This window comes from Paramormyrops kingsleyae, chromosome 11 (assembly GCF_048594095.1).
Source record: "Paramormyrops kingsleyae isolate MSU_618 chromosome 11, PKINGS_0.4, whole genome shotgun sequence".
In the NCBI taxonomy this organism is placed as follows: Eukaryota; Metazoa; Chordata; class Actinopteri; order Osteoglossiformes; family Mormyridae; genus Paramormyrops; species Paramormyrops kingsleyae.
Genome location: NC_132807.1, coordinates 27,132,901 through 27,152,937, shown reverse-complemented (window position 1 = coordinate 27,152,937; position 20,037 = coordinate 27,132,901). Strand labels below are relative to the sequence as shown.

General features: G+C 49.6%; 1 protein-coding gene across 3 annotated transcripts in view; it reads left to right on the top strand.

The window, feature by feature from the left end:
- Positions 1-20,037, top strand: part of chd9 (chromodomain helicase DNA binding protein 9) — a 53,227-nt gene that overhangs the window by 18,553 nt on the left and 14,637 nt on the right. For all 3 annotated transcript variants that reach the window (XM_072718355.1, XM_023790355.2, XM_072718354.1), the window contains 14 exons: positions 6,905-7,013; positions 7,790-7,936; positions 8,438-8,506; positions 8,605-8,660; positions 9,496-9,613; positions 9,973-10,059; positions 10,220-10,357; positions 11,947-12,068; positions 13,223-13,466; positions 14,332-14,508; positions 14,948-15,091; positions 15,405-15,660; positions 17,379-17,589; positions 19,823-20,018. In XM_072718355.1, the coding sequence (XP_072574456.1) occupies positions 7,871-7,936; positions 8,438-8,506; positions 8,605-8,660; positions 9,496-9,613; positions 9,973-10,059; positions 10,220-10,357; positions 11,947-12,068; positions 13,223-13,466; positions 14,332-14,508; positions 14,948-15,091; positions 15,405-15,660; positions 17,379-17,589; positions 19,823-20,018 (1,884 nt within the window). In that variant the 5' untranslated portion in view covers positions 6,905-7,013; positions 7,790-7,870. The remainder of the gene's footprint in view (positions 1-6,904; positions 7,014-7,789; positions 7,937-8,437; positions 8,507-8,604; positions 8,661-9,495; positions 9,614-9,972; positions 10,060-10,219; positions 10,358-11,946; positions 12,069-13,222; positions 13,467-14,331; positions 14,509-14,947; positions 15,092-15,404; positions 15,661-17,378; positions 17,590-19,822; positions 20,019-20,037) is intronic.

Genomic DNA, 20,037 nt, shown 5'->3' with positions numbered 1-20,037 from the left:
GAGCAGTGGGACACAGAATTAACAGAGTTAATGGTGTCTGTGCCGGGCACAGCCCAGCTCTCAGCGCGGTGGGCCTTCACGTCGGGGCTCCGGTTCTGCGTAGACTGCACTGAGGCCTGCAGGGTCTGCTCTGGCCCTTTGCTTCTCCCACTTACACACTGGAGTATCTAGGCCCATTGGTTTACTTCTATAATGATGTAAGGATCCCAGCGGGTCAAGGTGCATCGTAAATCAGTCATTTGATTTCAGTGACGTTTTCGCATGAGTGAAGGAGAAAAATCTTAGCACACCGGAGCGGAATCGAAGAGGACAGAACACATCAGATTGACTATTTTTCACTGTGGGATGAGTCATGTTGCTTCTGTAACTCTCTTTTAATAGATTGTGAAATTTACCCACAATCCCATGGGGTGTGTGTTAAATGCAGCCCTCCTGGGGATGGCCGGCGGTGTTATGTTTGCAGGTTCTGATCCCCTTATCAGAGTATGTGTGTGCCTTAGGGAGGTGCAGGGTGGAATGCTTCTTAAGGGGCCGTGGATTAAAGCTAAGTAATATTATATCTGCTGCCCCCTCCCCGCCACCCCCCACAGTCTGGCGATAACCCCTGCCTCACATTCCTCATCACCCTGGTGACCATTGCCGTAAGAACCAGAGGCGACCCTATCAACACTCTTATGAGAGTCGCTACAGAAAGATGAGTTTCTCTCCTGATTCAGCATTTCGTGAATAAGCCTAAAAGACATCTTCTGTGGTGGCATTCCGATGGCCCTGTTTGGTCTCTTTAGAGGGGCAGTGGGGCATCCGTGCTTCCTTCACCGGTCTATGTCGAGCCACGGTGGGTTCTGTGAGGATAGCCAAGGTTGTAAGAACCTCCCCTACATAGGCCGGATGTTTCCAGAAGAGCCATCAATCCAGTGCCATCATCTCCATGTGGAAGTTGGGTGGATGGAGCATAACGGGTTGGGATTATCCAGCACGATTTGACCCTACATGAGTGGTGGAAACACAGCAGGCCCTACAGTCAGAGTTGGTTAGGCCCCCCCTCCAAAACCAGCCCGACACCATTGAGTCCGTCGTTTCACTTTGACCAGCCTGAACTGCTGCGTTGGCTGACCGGGACCAGAGGAAAAACTCACTGCAGTCTATTACTTTAGCGTGTATATTGACGGTTTCTCAGTGCTTTGTTCCAAACTGGTCCGGGCCGGTTCTGACCCTCAGAGCCCACGGGGAGTGCTGGTTTTCATTTGATCTCATTGTCCCTGAGCTTACACATGGAACCCGTCTCTCATTACGGGATATAAGGTTACTTATCAACTTATAGATTTTTGTCCTTCATTTAAATTATTAAAAGTTCTTCCCTAATTCCTAGTTAAGGTGGCCGGCCTGTTGTACAGCGGAGCGCTGGTCTGTACAGTCGGCCAGAATACACTGTGGTGACTTATTAACCGCGACCAGTGGCTGTCTCCTAGTAACCCACCTGGCCTGCTTTCTGGCCGCGCTCTCACTGACATCGTGAGCTTTGTTTGGGCCTCATTGTTCTCCGGCTGAGTCGTCCTGTTTCGCCATTTCAGGTGTAAGCCTATCAGGAAGGGAATGGTCGGCCATCTGATCTATAGGATCATGGATCTCGAAGACTTTCATTGGCTGGCTCTTTGCTTAAAGGCATTTCCCTTAAGCACCCTGATCAGGACTCTCGCCCTCCCTGTAGCACCTGTGGCTGCTTTGTATCCTCAAGCATGACCCCCGGGGGGGAGAGGGGACAGCAGTCCGTACACCTAAGGCACGCCCGTCTGCCAGTGCAGCATCGCGGGGCCCTCTGTGTGGCTGGCTGACATACTCGCTTGCGGTGCTGTTAATGTAATCCTGTGCCCAGGGATTAGTCAGGCAGAGCTCCGGTTTTCCGTAAAATCCGGAACTTCAACCTCTTTAACCGTATCATGGGAATTCTCTACATGTGCCTAACACGTTCCTCACAACTAACATTTTGTTATAAAAAAAGGCGATATACATGACAGCTTTCCTTTTATAAGACAGTGTTGGTTGACGGAGGCAGCAGAGGACGCGTTCTTGCCCTTCCATGTCAGTCCAGTTCCAAACTCCAATTCCGGGTATTACCAAGAACCAGGGCAGCACTGTGCGGCCCAGCCGGGCATTTTGGAAGCCCTTTTGTGTAGTAACCTGCCAGTTGTGTTTCCGCCGAGAGACAGCACAACATTAAGCTGAGGTTTTCGGTTGAGGGCTTATTACATCTGAGGGGCCAAACCCAGGATCTTCCTCGCGGTGTGGGGCTGGCTGGTTGGGGGTAGCGCGGCCCGGCTCTCGGCCCATGCAGAATGCTGGGCCTCGAGCCAACTAGGCCAAGCCACGTGCTGCAGTGGTGGGTCGGAGATCAGGCCGGATCTTTGCATGGAATCCAGACAGTGGGGAGGAGCCAGCGGCTCTGAGGCCACGAGGGAGCAGCCCCCCCCGTCGGCGGTGACTCCCACTGTGATCTGCAGGATTATGTAGGGCCCCCAGACAAGAGAGTTAAATGGCAAGGGTATATGAGGCTAGCTAAATGGCAAGGGTATATGAGGCTAGCTAAATGGCAAGGGTATATGAGGCTAGCTAAATGGCAAGGTATAAGAGGAACAAGTCAGACGCTGGAAATGTCCCTCTTCTTTTGCCATAAGAGCAGAGCAGGTCAGAGCACATTCCCAGGCTCAGACAGGACTTGGATCATAGGAATGTCAGTGAATTGAGTCTCCTCATTGCATTGTAGACAGAAGCTTAGTTTTATGTAGTGGGACTCGTGTGCAAATTTCATATTCTTTTTGGGAGCAATGGAGCTGAAAGTTCCTTCCAAATGCCCCTCATGCTGGGTCGCTCCTGGGTGCTGTGGGGGGGTCTTGGAAGGGCTCCCATAGGTAGCCTGACTTGACCCGGTTACCCAGAGCTAACCTGTGCTGGAGCAGCATTGACTCAGCATAATCGGCTCAGGCTTCCTGTCATTTCTTCGGCCAGCGCAAGACATCCACAAGCTTTATGACGTATTTCGCGAAAACAAAATGCAAATTTACATTGCGTGTTGGCCGTTCCTTTTTCTAATGCATGAATTCAATATAATTTCTTTGCTCACACGTGAATTTAGTGTGACTTTTCACGTTTTCATGAATTTATGAGAGTTAATGTTTTAAATGAGGGTTTTTTTTCTCTTCTCCTCTATAGTGTCCAACACCGGAGTGCTTATGGGACTTTAATGGCCAGCAATAAGGACACATCATTATCTTCTGTCCTACCTGGTTTCTGGACTACATTATGATAAAAAAAAAAAAAACAATTTAAAAATCCTTTCTCGTAAAACCCATTTTGCTGCTATGAATACTCTGTCAGACATTTTATTTATTTATTTTGGGAAACTCCACAATCCGTTTCTGAGCAGCTAGTGTACTGGGGACAGCCTGTCTCCAGCACGGCATGCTGTCAGAGAAACGTCGCTGTCGGCCGTTGAAAGTGTCTGTCTGCGACAAGTCGGGGGGGGGGGGGGGGGGGAGGATTTTCTCCTTTTTTTAAGGCGTAAATGATTTTGCCTGTAGCTCATCTCCAGAACTGGAACGCTTTCATTTCAAGTCACGACTTGACAGCCTTGCCCTCATCTGCCAACCTGTTACTGCGCAGTGAACAACATGACAACGAAGCCAGTTGTGGAAAAAGAAGGGGATTCGTGGGTGAAGATGCCGTCAGGCGTAACCGTTTCAGAGCAGATCGTGTGTGTTTGTACACTTTTGCTTTAGAAGCAGTGGGAGCTGAGATTTCTCGGTAGTTTGTGCCTCACTGACGTGTATCTTGTGTCGTGTATTTATTCTCCATTCTCGTTATGCCCTAATTGTTAGTTGTCTATTGTCATGCTGTTTTCGGTAGCAAACTATGCCAACAAAAAATTCCAACAGCCCTGGTCATGTGGCAGGAAAGATTCTGATTCTGATCCTGGGAGGATATTAGCTTAAGATGTTGGCTTTGTGGCATTTCTGTACCGGCTCATGCGTTGCATACGGTCGCTGGGCACTGCACCCTCTGAGGCTGTGTGCGGAGTGACGAGTGTCACGGCGAACGTGACCGACAGCACGAACGCAGTGAGCAGATAGGACACACTGAGGAACGGCTCGTCGGTCACGTGGTAAACAGATGAGAGTGGGCTTCGCGACTGCTGCGCTCCGTCATTCTGTCCCATCGCGGGGTGGCCATAGGAGGCATCAGCTCCCAGGATGCACTGCAGCAGACGTGTCTGTCCATCTCCATGGGCTGCCGTCGCCTGGGGCATCTCAGGCAGCCATGAGGGAGGGGAGATCAGCCAAAAAGTGTCCCGGCAGAGCTGCCTCCATAACTAGAGGTGCCCTGAGTGTGGCCTGTCATCAACTCTGCAATGACAGTCATGGATCTGCTGTGTGTGTGTGTGTGTGTGTGTGTGTGTGTGTGCGCACGCACGCCACAGAGGGTGGGGGTTCCTGTAGATCGCTCGCACGGGTTCTGCGATCTGTCTGACACTGTTTCAGATTTATTTATACGGAGGAATTTCTGCCAGATTCTCTGAGAGGCGCCATTGTCTGAGGACGGCGTGTTCATCCGCCATCTTTTCGTCCGTATCCAGCAGCTCCCATGACATTATCGTGATCAGCACCGCCACTGGTAAATGAGCAGTCTGCGGCAGCGCCGAACGCACGGCTTCATGGGAGTTCCCAGCATTCCTCCCGTTGTGCACAGTGTGTAAACAGTCTGCCTGACGTGTACCATTATGGGCCAGGGAGCTTCAAAGGGAGACCTCTGGGGCTTTGTGAGCGGTTAGAGCACAGACATGCCAAACACATGCGGCCGGCGTATGCCAGCCGTCTCCGGGCCTCCAGATCATCAGGCCCTCATGCACGAACCCCCCCCAGGTCCTCAGAGCTTTCTAGGAACTGTCTGGTGAGGGAAGCAGAGAAGCCCTTCCTGCCTGCATAGGCGTCGCGGACAGGAGGGGATTCAGCCATCCGGAACATTCTGTAGCGTCTGCAGCTCCACGCTGAGCCCACCCACCCCGGTGGTGCCTGTCTGCCCCACAGTTTCCCCTGGCCTTGTTCGTTCAGCTTTTCCACGTCAGGCCAAATTCTCACCAGGCAGCTGCGTGTGCACTGGTCCCAGTGCTGAAGGGGACCCGGGTTGGGTTGCAGGAAGAGGAAACGAGGGGAACCATGGCCTTCGGCCGTCCCCCGGTGAAGGGCTCCAATCCCCTCGAAAATATAAATTCCCCCCCCCGCTGTGATGTCCAAATGCGCTCCATACAAATGAGACAAAGCTGGGTTTTTATTGGCTCCTTTAGCGGAGGACTGTAAACCCCCTGTGAGGGTGTCCTCACTGTGCCTCAGCTCTGTCAGGGGTGGGCAGGGTGATGTCACTCAGGGGGCGTGGCCACCACTTAATGGGAAGGACATGTGTGAGAGAGGTACAGACAGAGAGAGCTTTCCTTGTCTAAGCATGCTTCATACAGAAGCCAGGAGGAGACCTTCCGGAGTCCTGGCTCCAGGCCACATTCTCCTTTCCTCTCTCTTACCTCTCCACCTTCCACCATCCTCCTCGTCACTGCATCAGGTGATCGCGTGACACCAGACCTCCAGCACCCTGCCAGTGTCGGTATTGAGCGTGGTTGGCTTTAATCGTCCTCCTCAGTGACCCCGTCCCTCACAGACGACTCACCCGCTAATGAGCCGATAATTAAGATGGGCGCTCATTTAAGTTCACTAAGAATAATGACCGCTTGCAGTCACTTTACAGGTTTTCGGGGAACTGCACTCAGCATTTTTAACGCATTGCTCTTCCTGCTTTTTTTTGTATCATTTTCCTTATTTAATAATTCTGGGTGTATGAGAATTTGGATACTTGCGACAGTTCGAGCTTTGGGGTAGACGGGGAGGCTGATCTCATTAGCACACGATAAATGCAGGTCGCGTCCTCACGCAGTTCGTGAAATGCAGTTTTGTTTTTTTTTGCCGATCCATCCTTGTACGTGGCGTCAGTCTGATCCGCCGTGGTATCCTCCATCTTATTGATCACCACCTCTGATGCTGGCAGACACGCGGGGAGCAGCGGGATTCTTGCCTCTGATCTTAGACCCTTAAAGCGATTAGTTCTTGTTTGATGAATCTGTAAGGCTGCCGTTTTTTGCCCCCCCCCCCCACTCCACTGGAAAGGAACAGCTGTGTGTAGGCTGGTGTGTAAGAAGCCACTCGGTGTACCCCACGCAGTCTTCATCTGGCACATCTGTCCCTTCCGAATCTTTGACGACACCTCCGTGAATTAAAAAAAAAAAAATTGTCTCCCTGATTCACTGATTTCCCAATGCAGCATGGCTTCCATCCTGGAAAATGAACTCTGTGGATCCAGGTCTGAATCTAAGCATAGGCAAAGTGGGCAGCGCCTAGGGCCCGATCATTCGGAACAGTGCCCAGATCAGCAAAAGCGGGCGCCAGTGAGGTTTCAAGATTGAGAAAACTGTTGTCTATCACCAATAATGATAGACACAAACATAAAACGCATACAGTAATGCAATGATGCAGTATTCATACAAGAATATATTAAAGCACAGACACTTCCACGAGAAAATAATAATCTGCTGAGTGAGAATCCCTCCAATCCGGCAAAATCTACCAAGACACTCCCTCACCCCATGGTCAGCAAAAATCTGTTAAAGGGGACACCCCCCTCCCCCCCCCCAAAAAAAAAAAATGTATTTCTGGCTATGGACTTGCCTAGATCCCCTGAAATGACCCTGTGTGGGTTCCCTTCATATGAATTTCCTCTGTTTTTTTTCCTTCGACCTTTTTCCTTTGTAGTTTTTTTCCCCCCGCTCCTCCCATGAGCCTAATGGCTTTCCCTGAAAACTCTTTTCCAGGAAAATAGTCATCAAGTTCGGGAAGAAGAAAAAACGGAAGAATGAGTCTTCTGAGGACTTGTCTGAGGATGAGCACCCCCCGCGGCGGTCAACTAAGGAGGACGACTCGGTGAGACATCTGACTTCTGTGCTGGCCAGTCTGTTATAGGGAGCTGAGCCTGTGTCCGGGGGGTTGTGGGTTTGAATCCAGTGTACCAGCGGGGTAATTGCATCACTGCTGGGCCTTTAATTATCCCTAAGCGCTCCATCGGCACTGGATGCAGGGCTTCTGCTCACTGACCCCAAGATTTCCTCCCTCATTCGCCACTTCGGACCAAAGCGTCCTCTGAATAATGTAAATGTGAACGTGTCCCTGTGCCATTTCCAAGCAGTGACCCCAGGCCCATCTGGCTGTGGCACTGCAGTGCCGAAAGAGTAAGGAGGAACCTGTCAGGTACCTGAGGAACAGAAATGTAGTTGCTTGGCTGAGGAGGGGGCTCCCTCCAGGCTCGCACTCCCGCAGTTCCAGTAGAGTCACGTCTCTGGCTTAATTAGTATTTCTGTTGATGACTCATTTTGGGTGATTGGTCAGTTGTGAGTTGTGAGTGGGGGCAGGTGGATTGGTTTGACAGGCTGGCTCTGCTCTTGCACTAAACAATCATGAAGGAGCTCTGTGCCCACCCCACCCCCCACATACCTGTGGAGATCTGCTGGCGTGCAGCTCATCCTGTGTAAGGTTCATGTGGTTGTGTAAATTTGAGCAACCAATGGGCTCGCACAGCACCGTCACAGGTCACATGACAGTCAACGAATACATGAAAAGTTTATTCAAGTAGGATAAATCTCCCAAGCCCCCAGCTAAGCCAGTTATCGAGGTGAATAACGTGCTGCCCTTGGTTCCCTCAGAAGAGAAGATCGAACCGGCAGGTGAAGAGGAAGAAGTACGCTGAGGATGGAGAGTCGAGGCTGTCGGACGAGGAGGTAAAGATGATCGTCAAAGCGAAGAAGACATCCAGCGCTGGCCCGAAGGAGCCGGCCGTGCAGCTCTTCGTGGTGAGTATTGCACACTGGAGGCCAGGTAGTCGGGCAGGCCTGCTACGCCAGGCCTCACTGACCAAGCTGCAGCAAGTAGTGCAGTTATTAAAGGGTCAGACATCTGTAGTAACAGTCATCTAATACCTTGGATGTCACAAGTTCTTTCATGCAGCTTGCAGACAGCGGTGTCATTGCGTCTCAAGCGTCAAACTATACTTTTGGCTGATATTAGGCGTATCCTTGAGGGGGGGGTGTGTTAATTTAAACTGTCAGATTTTGCTGAGATATTTAAAATTTCCAGAAACATGAGAAACGCACTTTGCTTTTGTTGGTAATGAAATGCAGGTGTGTTGATTTGATTGGTTTTCCCTTCCCTGCAAGATCTTGATAAAAGCTTTTCAGGCCTGACGTGCACTCTTCCTCAGACCCCCACCGCCTCCCCCCAACATCACTCGTCACTCCTCCAGGATGTACCAAAGGTCCGTTCTCCCCACTTCAGTCCCATCTCTGTTCCCGCAGGAGAACCCCAGCGAGGAGGATGCCGCGGTTGTCGATAAGATAATGTCGTCGCGCGTGGGGAAGAGAGAGGTACCGCGCCGGCTGTCTCCGAGGCCATCGCTCACACAGAAGGCCCGAGCCGCTCGCCACTCCCGTTGTCATGGTAACGCTCCGCCCTTTTCCTCCAGGTGTCTCCCGGAGTCGTGGTCGAGCTTGAGGAGTACTTTGTAAAGTACAAAAACTAGTAAGTCTTCTCCAAGTACGCATGTTAACACTGGCCGTCTCCAGCAGTCGGGTTCAGTAGCCATTGGGAACAGATCGTTTGCACCCGGTGCTGTTTAGGTCATGCTTGGCTCACACACGTTTTTACTCACAGGTGAGGAATCTCCTGTATGCCACATATGTCATTGCCCTTTGGCATACTTTTATGGTTTGCTCCTCTTTTAGACCTATTAGACAATGTTTCTTCCAGCCAATACCCAAAGAGGTCATTCCAGATTTTTTTTAACAAAGACTAATGTAAAGCACCTTATTTAAAATCTTATAACTGTCAGGTAATCTCTTTATTGCCGTCCATGTGTGTTACGTTTTTGCCTTTTTAGGTTACTATATATTTATGTGATATATAGCCAAGCTTTTGCCATGAATATAGCAATAGCTGCTCGTATGGAGTGAACAGCCAATTAACAGACTAGCTGTTGCTGTCTTGTGGTTAGCATGCGGTAAGGGGGCATCTCTGGGTGTGGGGAGCGGCCGGTCTGTGCTTGCCTCTCCCGCGTGTTAAAATTCCTTCCATTAAAGACATAAATGTATCTTGTGTGTGTGCCACTTTCACTGAACTGGTGTTGAAATCCGGGGTGATATGGGGGAGAGGGATATCGCTCTGGGAGCTGCACATGCAATGCCATTGTTCTCCAGATAAATCATAAATGGATCCATAAGAATGCACCGCACTGGATTCGTGCACAGGCTTGGTCTCGTAGCAGAGTAATTAAATGAGTGACTGAGGTAGCGTGAGGCTGAGATCTTCCATGTGTCGGGGGCTGGAGCTGCGTCATGCGTGCCTGTGCCCCCCCCAGCTCCTATCTGCACTGCGAGTGGGCCACAGAGCAACAGCTGGTGAAGGACAAGCGCATCCAGCAGAAGATCAAGCGTTTCAAGATAAAGCAGGCCCAGAGGGCTCACTTCTTCGCTGACGTAAGAGCGTCCATCCTCACTCGCACGGCTTTGTGTGTGTGTGTGTGTGCGTGTGCGTGAAGGAGTGCGAGTGTCACTAGTGATTATTCTTCATCGTTAAGTTAACGCCAGAAGAAACTAGAATTTCTCCTGGCCTCATTTTTTGCTCTGGGTTTGGAATTAATCAGTGCTGGCTTCGGGTTTATTAATTACAAAGATGTTATAGTGAGATTGTGTGTGTGTGTGTGTGTGTGTGTGTGTGCCAGCATGTACAGCAGAGAGCCCCCCACCCCCCTCCACCCCTCTGTTTTAACTGTGAGTCCCCATGGTGACCAAGAGCAGAATGACTCAGCTTACCCTCCCACCCCCCCGTTTTATAGATGGACGAGGAGCCTTTTAACCCTGACTATGTTGAGGTGGACAGGGTGCTGGAGGTATCATACTGCGAAGACAAGGACACTGGAGAGGTAGTCTGTCTGCTCGCTCCCACTGCCAGACGAGTGACATGTGACCGCTCTGTCCATGCCGCGTTTCCGGTCGATACCGGCCTGTGTCCGGGTTCCGGACCGCGCCCCCCCCCGTGGCTCCTCCACACTAACTGCCCGCCCCTCCCCCCCCGCCTTCCAGCCTGTGGTATACTACCTGGTGAAGTGGTGTTCCCTACCTTACGAGGACAGCACCTGGGAGCTGAAGGAGGATGTGGACCAGAGCAAGATCGAGGAGTTCGAGCAGCTGCAGGCGGCGCGGCCCGATCCCCGCAGGGTGGTGAGTGGACAAGCCCCCCCCCCCCGCCGAAGCTGAGAGGGAGGGAGTAGGGGCATAGCTGGAAATTCTGGGACCCTATAATGTCACTCTATATATCATTTCATAATTTTAATATAAATCCCTGTAAAGTACTGGGCCCCCTGAATCTGCCAGGGTGTCCTTGCCCCTGGGATGGAGGATGTGAGGATGCAGAAGCCTCATTGCCGTGGACGGCCGGTGATATCACAGCCCAAATGGGCTCCTGTGGGATTCAGGAATGTTTTGTAGCGCGTACCGTAATGCACACGGCACAGCAGAGCTTCCCCATATCAGACCTTGGGTTTACGGGAAATCTGCTTCCGTGCAGTTTTTTTTTTCTCTTTATCCCCCCTCTTCTGACCTATTTAAAGGTAGAACATAGCACGCCGGCTATTTGCCTTGTACAGTAGTCTCTAAAAATACCTGCCAGCGTTTTGTACATTTGCATCGCTTATGTAGGGTATGGCGCTATTGACTGCTTAACCCCATTAACCAGCAGAGGTGCAAATTACGAAAGGAAATGAAATGTAATTTAAGGAAATGATGGGTTTGCATAATTCGGTTTAAATACCCTGTGCTGTATGCAAAATAACAGAATAAGCAAGAAATGCTAAAACCCATCATAGTTATTCATTATTGCAGCCATCCAGGGCAGTGCCGGGTCATGGCAAGAACATCCCAGCAATTACAGGGCATGGAGCAGGGACTCCGGTCCATACGTATCCACTACAGGGTAGTTACAGATTTTGAACTGTGTGAGAGAACATGCAAGAACACAGGGAGAACATGTAGACTTCTTCATGCGGAAAGGCGGCGGGTTTGGAGAGCGACAGTGACGTGAAAACGAAGACACGCTTATTTACTGTTCATGCGGTGTCCATTATGATTTAAGATATGTTCTAATTTCTGCTAGCACACCATGTTATATTAGCATGAAACGCTAGCAGAATTAGCATTTGTTCGTGTAAATTTGCCTTATGGATCCATTCCATTCAGCCATTGTCTAGTACTTTTTAAGTGGGAGGTTTGAAATTTCATTTATTTATTTGAAGGTTCTGAGTTATTAGGAATGCATCAATAAATCGTGATATACTGTATCACTAATGATGAATAATATATAGAATATACCCTTTATTCCTTCAGATAATCCATGCATTTCGACATAGACCATTGGTATCTCGGTGCATTTCGACAAATCCGATGGTGGTGACGCAACCAGCTTGGTTTAGTCGTGCTTTCGGCACTGCTAGTAATCAGTCTACCAGCCCAGCGATTAGAGCCGGAAACCTTCTGATCACGGCTACAGAGTAATAACTCACTGAACCATTCAGCGATTGTTGCTACAGTTTTACAGAGATAGGTATTAAAAATGTGTTTTTATGTGTTTTGGGCCCAGCCGATCTCATCTGCTGCTAACAGACGTTCATTTTTAACACCCTGTCCCTCTCGTTATGCTGTTAAGTCTGAGGATTCGCCACACGGGGGATGCAGAGACAATTTAACGTGTTCCGGATGCGGTAGATGCGCACTGGCTTCTAAAGAGCTTCTCCATGTCTCTCTATCCTTGGCAGGAGCGGCCTCCGGCCAGTCACTGGAAGAAGAGGGAACAATCCCGGGAATACCGCAGCAGCAACCGCCTCAGGGATTACCAGCTGGAGGGCGTCAACTGGCTCCTGTTCAACTGGTACAACAGGTGGGTCGCAGGCACTGCGCGGTGGCGGTCTGGGCCTGACTGCGCCGCCGGCTTTAAATGGCACGGCGGGCCAGGGGCGACGGGCGGGCGCAGGAGGGCATGGAGGTGCCGATCCGGCCCGCCGTTCCCATGGAGAAAGCCATCTGGCATGTGCCAGACCTGCCTGTTACGGGCTGAGCTCCGCTGGCTTCACTGTCGCGCTCGGTCATGCCTGACGTCCAGTGGGATGGAATTAATTAACAGGAATGCAATCGCACTTTCATCTGTTGGGACTTACATGTGCGTGTGTGTGCATGTGTGTGTGTGTGCGTGTGTGTTTTTGTGAGGTCTAGGTGGTCTGCTGTAAAATAGTAATTTATTCCCTACAGGAAAACCAAGCCAGGGAAACTCAGAGAGCCCACTGTTATATACAGTATTCAGTCTTCGGCAGTCAAAGAAAATGTTTAAGGCCATTTATCTGGATAGTAAATGTGCATTTGCCCAGGAGAAAAAAAAAAGCATTAGAACACATGCAGACTAAAGCTAACACAGTGAAACTTGACAAGAATTTCTTCTGCTGATTTCTTGTTGGATGGCAAGATGAACACTGCTTGGGCTCCCAAACCTCTCCTCGGGCACCTCAGCTGTTCCATATATTTGTTAAATTTCACACTCAGTTCACTTAATTAATTATTTAAATTAATTAAAATAATCGAGGAGTTCTTTATTAGCCACACAAGGTGGGGTAGTGGTTGAATCAACAAATCTATTGGATGTTTGCTACAAATACTGGGGTGACTATAGGGTAGGTTTTGAATTGGCTAAGTTGACACACTTTGACAGATATAATATCATAGTTTTAAACATATCTTTCACTGGCTAACACTCTTACACAGCACTGTATATTATATGATTTATCAGTATTGATTCATTTTAGTGGTTTTACACTAACATTCTGCATCCAGAATGTGTGTGTGTGTGTGTGTTTGTGTGTGTGTGTGTCTCTGCTCTCCCTGACAATAATTTATCCCCAGTGTGTGGGAACACAAACCCATCTGGCTGTAAAATCCTGATTTTCTCTGCCTGAGTCCCTCTGCTGTCAGAATAGACGTCCTGGCTGCAAGTGAAGGATCGAGGTTGTCTAAGAAAAATTGATTATCCCCCCCGGCTTGTAGACGGAACTGCATCCTGGCTGACGAGATGGGCCTGGGCAAGACCATCCAGTCCATCACGTTTCTGGAGGAGATATACCGCACGGGCATCCGGGGTCCCTTCCTCATCATCGCCCCCCTCTCCACCATCGCCAACTGGGAGCGCGAGTTCCGCACGTGGACGCACCTAAACATCATCGTGTATCACGGCAGCATGGTCAGCCGGCAGATGCTGCAGCAGTACGAGATGTACTTCAGGGACTCGCAGGTCAGCTGACTGTCGTCTTCATAACCGCCAACACTGATGCAAACACATCCCGAAGTGCTGTCAGATTGGGCTCCTTCACCGGCAACATTGTTCTCTAGCTTTGAAGGCTGTAATTTAGCGAGTGTAATTATGCAGGCTGGTCAAATGTTTTATGGGCAAGGATTTAATAATATTTACTGGTGTCATGGGTGGTTGGTGGTCTGCTTCTAAGGCAGATATCCTGTTTGTGACCAAATATGGGAATGGGTGATCCGAATGCTGGGAGATTCCCATTTTTTGGGGGGGGTGGGGATTTTGAAAGGGGAACAGGAAAGTGTGGGGAGGAGTTAGGAATGGCTGTCATGGAAAGTGTGGGGAGGAGTTAGGACTGGCTGTCATGGAAAGTGTGGGGAGGAGTTAGGACTGGCTGTCATGGAAAGTGTGGGGAGGAGTTAGGAATGGCTGTCATGGAAAGTGTGGGGAGGAGTTAGGAATGGCTATCATGGAAAGTGTGGGGAGGAGTTAGGAATGGCTGTCATGGAAAGTGTGCCTTCTTGAGAGGAGAAAATTGATGTCCCTGAAAACCACCACCACCACAGTGCTGTTTTTCTGTGCATGAGTAGCCAGGTCAGCTAAAGCCTGGTTCCTCACCGAAGTTTGGCTCTGGTGTTTAGCACCTCAGATGGTATCATTTGTCTAAATTGATTCAGGAAGTCTGAGACCACAGCCAGCCACACAATTTTATTTAATTATTCCATACCAATCTAGAAGGTCTTCATCTGGAATAGGCTCTGTGACCAACATGGTCAGGCATTACTTTTCAGCCCGCTCGGTTGTTCTGGTTCCTGCTTGGGCCCTGATCCCATTGGCGGTCTTCTTGCCATAGGGTCGAGTGATCCGAGGGGCCTACAGGTTCCAGGCGATTATCACCACCTTCGAGATGATCCTGGGCGGCTGCCCAGAGCTCAACGCCGTGGAGTGGCGCTGTGTCATCATCGATGAAGCCCACCGCCTCAAAAACAAGAACTGCAAGCTGCTAGAGGGCTTCAAGCTCATGAATCTGGTGGGTGTGCTGAGGAGCTCAGCAGGCAGGGGAAGACCACGGGGCTCTGTCTGAGTGGCTGTGCTTCCCTTTACCCATAATTCCTGGGCCAAACTTTTGGATTCAGTATCTGTAGATGTGGGATCGAAGCTCAAACCTTCAGAGTAACCAGTGGGATGTGGGTGAAACACTCATTGACCGAGAAGTTCTCCAGATTTGAAACCTTGAAGCTACAGTCGTGCATTTAGTCTTTCATAACAGCCTCATTCACTGCCAGGGAGTGGGCCACAGCTGGTCTCTGATTCGTCACTGCCTTCTCTTGGCTTGAGTCATGTGACAGATGAGGGCACATCAGCTGACCCAGAAGCTGCCGGCCTTGGGGTTTTTGTGTGGGGGTTACGTCGTGCCCCGGTCTTCCTGCGATTGATAGAACTTAATTGTCTTGCCGGCTGCGTTGCAGGAGCACAAGGTCCTCCTGACAGGCACGCCTCTCCAAAACACGGTGGAGGAGCTCTTCAGCCTGCTGCACTTCCTGGAGCCCTCACGCTTCCCCTCAGAGAGCACCTTCATGCAGGAGTTTGGGGATCTGAAGACGGAGGAGCAGGTAGGAGCAGTGTGGGGCTTCCAGCACCCCCTAGCTGTCAGTGTCTGCGAAGCGCAAGAACTGATTTCCTTTCCATCCTCCTCAATGCAGTTTCTTGGATGCTGTGAAGTATCTGAGTTAATTAATCTTGAGGTTTAGGAAGGCTGTGATAGCACAGACTATCGCATATTAATTTGGACTATTATGTGATTAAACCAATTTTGTGATATATGGGAAATCCTTTGAAGGGAATTATAATCCTGTACTTATGTAGTTGCAAAAGCACCCTGCCGGAGCCTGTTGTCAGACAGCAGGTACCTGATTCTCTATGCAGGTCCAGAAGCTACAGGCCATCCTGAAGCCAATGATGCTGCGGAGATTGAAGGAGGATGTGGAGAAGAAGCTGGCGCCCAAGGAGGAGACCATCATCGAGGTGGAACTCACCAACATCCAGAAGAAGTACTACCGCGCCATCCTGGAGAAGAACTTCTCCTTCCTGGCCAAAGGTGCTGGCCAGGCCAACGTGCCCAACCTGGTTAACACCATGATGGAGCTGCGCAAGTGCTGTAACCACCCTTACCTCATCACAGGTACTGAACACCGCTGAACATTGCTATAAAAACCTATATGCCATTGTGGGTGCTGAACATCACACAGCACGACTATAAAACCCAACTCCATTGCAGGTACTGAACACCACTGTGCATCAACATAAAAATCTGTAGGTGCCTAAGAGGCCATTATTCTAACAACCTCATTACTGGGGCTGAACACTATTAAGTAAAGCTTCTGTATTTGTCTGTGATCTCATCACAGCTATTTAAATTTAATAAGTCACTACACTAAGTGCCATCGTATATAAAGTCATCAGAGCTTTAGTCCAGCTGAATTTTTTTATTGGTTGACGGTCTCTGTCACACACACACAGGTTTGTAATTGTATCTTTGTGGGAACTCTACATTCATTTCTATGGGGGAAAACTCTATGGGGGAAAACACTAACCTTAACCATAAGTAACCAAACGAAGTACGAGACTTTTAGCAGTCACAATGTCAAAATAACAGGTTTTTATTACATTATGGGTGACTTTTGGTCCCCACAGTGTAATATAAACACAATCCACATACACACACATCCAAAGATTAGTCTGATTGTTGTCATATTGTTGAAAAGATCAGAACATACCAAAGCACGATTTCATCTATTTTATAATGATGATCTTACACTACAACAGGAAATACAGTGAGCATTTAAAAATAGGTGTTACACATATCTAAACCATGGTTTTGTAAGTTCTTTTGTGCTGCTGTGGCACCATTGCAAAAAACTGTGGACACAGTTTGCATTGCACAGGAAATGAGAGCCACCCCCCCTTTACAGAACTGCTGTGTGACACCCCACTGGGCCTGGGTCAGAGCTGACGACACACAAACTGTGATCCTGGGTTGTTGGGTAGATTTATGCTGCATTCCATTTATCTTGAAAGTCCAAGCTGGGAATGACATCACACCCAAATTAACCGCGTTCCAGTACAACAAATTGGAAAGCCGTTTAGCAATACCAGTTCTAGCCAGGTTTGTTGTTAGCTATTGTTTGCAATACCAGTTTTTAACAATGCATTACGCAGTATTTTGCAGACACAAACACCGTAGCAGCATATCCACAAATAGCGGTTGGGCCGTACTTTCTGTATGACCGATATAATTAAACGCAAATGAGACGTAAGTGCTAATAAACGCTACATAACTACATCTGTCACTTCTGTTGATGAAGGGTGCAGCCATCTTGAATTCTGAGGGTGAGGTTGAAGAGGTTCCTCTGACTTTCGGAACGTCAGGGGGTGTTCTTGAAATTTTCAATTAGGAACTCAAAAATTCCAAATTCCATGTTCAAATGGAACACACCATTAGAGAGTACAGGTGCACACTCGTGGGTTCAAAGATTCAGATAAGGACAGTCTTATCTGTCAGGGGTGACATTAGAACCCCATCTGTGGTGACAGGGATCGGAGGGGTTGGAGTAGCTGTCTCATGGTGTGTCCTGCTCTCTGGATCACCAAACTGCATCTACATCTCATATTTATGCATTATTATATGCTTTATTGCTATAATCTGACTCCATGCCTCCAGAAAGTTCAATCTTTGATTTGTGAGCTTCATGAATTTGCCAACACAGTGGAAGGGCATCACCGGAGGACCAGTATTATTCTGTGAAAGTGGTAACGCAAGGTTGAAGGTCATGAAGCATTTCTGTAGACTTCTGTAGATTGCAGAGATACTGTTGACCCAACATGGTCTGATCTCCTCAGGGGCTGAGGAGAAGATCCTGGAAGACTTCCGGGAGGTTTATAGCCCCGGTGCCATGGACTTCCACCTGCAGGCTATGATCCAGTCGGCCGGCAAGCTGGTCCTAATCGACAAGCTGCTGCCCAAGATGAAAGCTGGGGGCCACAAGGTGCTCATCTTCTCCCAGATGGTGCGCTGCCTGGACATCCTGGAGGACTACCTCATTCAGAGAAGGTAATGGCTCGTCCTGCAGCCCCGTTCCCTCTAGGGCATACTCAGCATCTCCATAAATCCTCCATCCTGGATGGCTACCTGGTCCAGAGAAGGTACCAGCTCTCCAGCCAGCCTGGGCCCCCAGGGCGCACTCAGTATCCCTGTATCCCATGGGGCCATGAGACAGTCAGCACATCTTCAGATCCTGCCAGAACAATGAGTCGACATCGATTATACACACACACACACACACACACCATTCTGTTATCTGCTGTTCAGTTTTATAGTTGCGTTTCTAAAAAAAGTGATGCAAGGCTTCAAGTAACAATAGCGCTGTTGCACAATATACACAATAATGAAAGTATAATGTAAAACAGTTTAAATTTCCTTTTTTTGTTTCCTGTGAATGAAGATATTGCATCTGCAATTGCCGAAAGGGTGAATTGCGAGGAGACATTATGTATTGAGAGTTTTTCCAAACTAAATTTGGTTGTTTCTAGAGTGTGTGAAATATTCACATGGGGGAATGCAAGGACAAAAACATGGTGTTAGAAGAAGCCAACCCAAATGGATGATGACAGACAACTGTGACAACTGTGATACTGCCTGTCCGCCGACAGAGTTATTTTAGGGATTAACATTATTTTAACAGGAGGTGCTGACATCATTTTATTGGAAGGAAAATGAGTGGCCAAATTATTAGTTAGACCTTCCAAAATAAACCATACACTTGCAACTGGAACATGGGCTGAAGAATATCAACAACGAATGAAAAACAATGTCAATCAACCCCCGCCCATATGCCGCCACCCCCACCTACCCTCCACTTTTACTAATCATAATGGTCTCCTCTGGAATCTGTAAGTGGAAATGACCAAAATGGTTACAGTGCCAGTTAGATTCCGTTCAGTAGGTTTGGGTTACCTGCAATTTGGGCATTGTAAAATACGGGTGTTTCAAAGTGTATTTAACATTAACATGAACTTTATTGATCCCTGGGGGCAATTCTGGAATTACTCAACATCATGACGAGCTAGGGGGGGGGAGCAAGAATGTGGACTGTCTAGTAGGGAGCTCGGGGGGAGCAAAAGCATGGACCGGCTGTGGGTTCCCGAGGATCGGATTGGGAAACGCTGCTTTAGACCAATGGCTGTGTATAATCAGGGAGACGGACGGAACCCCTCAGAGGCTGTGAGAGCATGTCTCCGGCACAGTCTGCCGCCCCGACCTCCACTCCCCCCGTCTGCTGCCCCGCCCCCTCCATTCTCCTGCTGCGTGTCTCTGGCACGCGGACGAGGCCTGAGCCGCCGCCAGCGAGCGGGACGAGGAGGGCGAGCAGTGGAGTAGAGCCCAGCCGGGGTTCAGCGCGAGGTTACCGTCCCCAGAGGAGGAGGCCGGGGTGCGGCGGCAGCCAGAGGCCGCTGGAACTGGGCCATTCGGTGATGAGGAGGCAGTGGGAGGAACGACGCGTGACTCCCGAGGAGCTGGATTCCCCTCGCGACCTGGGGGGGGCTTCTCCGTGTGTCTGACAGCCCTAGCCGGGGCTAGTTCCAAGCAAAATGAAGTGTGGGCGCTTTGATCCTGTTAGATCCTAAGTGTCATGTGCTTAAGGGCCCCGTCCGCAGGGACTCCCCCATGAGCAGTAGCTGTAATCGCTCATTAGCTACCTCTAAAAAGAAATGCGTGGGTGCTGCTACGGGCTTAGGAAAAACGGCTCCTCTGAGAACACGACAAGTAGTAAAAATAATGAAGATAATGGGGTTTTCTCTGCATGCTGTTCCAGGCTTTGGGGGTCATCCTTCTCCAGAGTGTCCCATTGTCCCAGTTTTGGGAACTTTGGCCATCCTGTACTGTTCCGTGTGTGATCCCGTGGGGCAGTGTGTGCAAGTGTCCCTGCGTGTTTTTCCTTTAGCTTACTCTGTTTAGTGTGTAGTAGTAGTTACCAAAGAGGGTGGCCAACAGTGCTGGCATGGTATGTGACTCAACCAGAAGGTTGTCGGTTCGAGCCCCGGCCTTAGCAGGACAGTTACATCTCCATGGGCCCCTGAGCAAGGGACTTAACACCCAGCTCCAGAGGTGCTGTATGCCAGCTGGCTCTGTATAGTGCCCCCCGAGCTCTCTTTGACCTGGAGGGCACGATGGCGTAGGTGAAAAGAGAATTTCCCCTTGGGGATTAATAAAGTATTCTAAAACATGGTGTCCTTGGTGACTGCCCCCCATGACCAATTTCTGACCTCTGTGCTTGGTGCCTCAGATACCTGTACGAGAGAATCGACGGGCGTGTGCGGGGAAACCTTCGCCAGGCAGCCATCGACCGCTTCAGCAAGCCCGACTCGGACCGCTTTGTCTTCCTGCTGTGCACCCGTGCCGGTGGCCTGGGCATCAACCTGACGGCCGCCGACACCTGCATCATCTTCGACTCGGACTGGAACCCGCAGAATGACCTGCAGGTACGCTGGCTCTAACAGC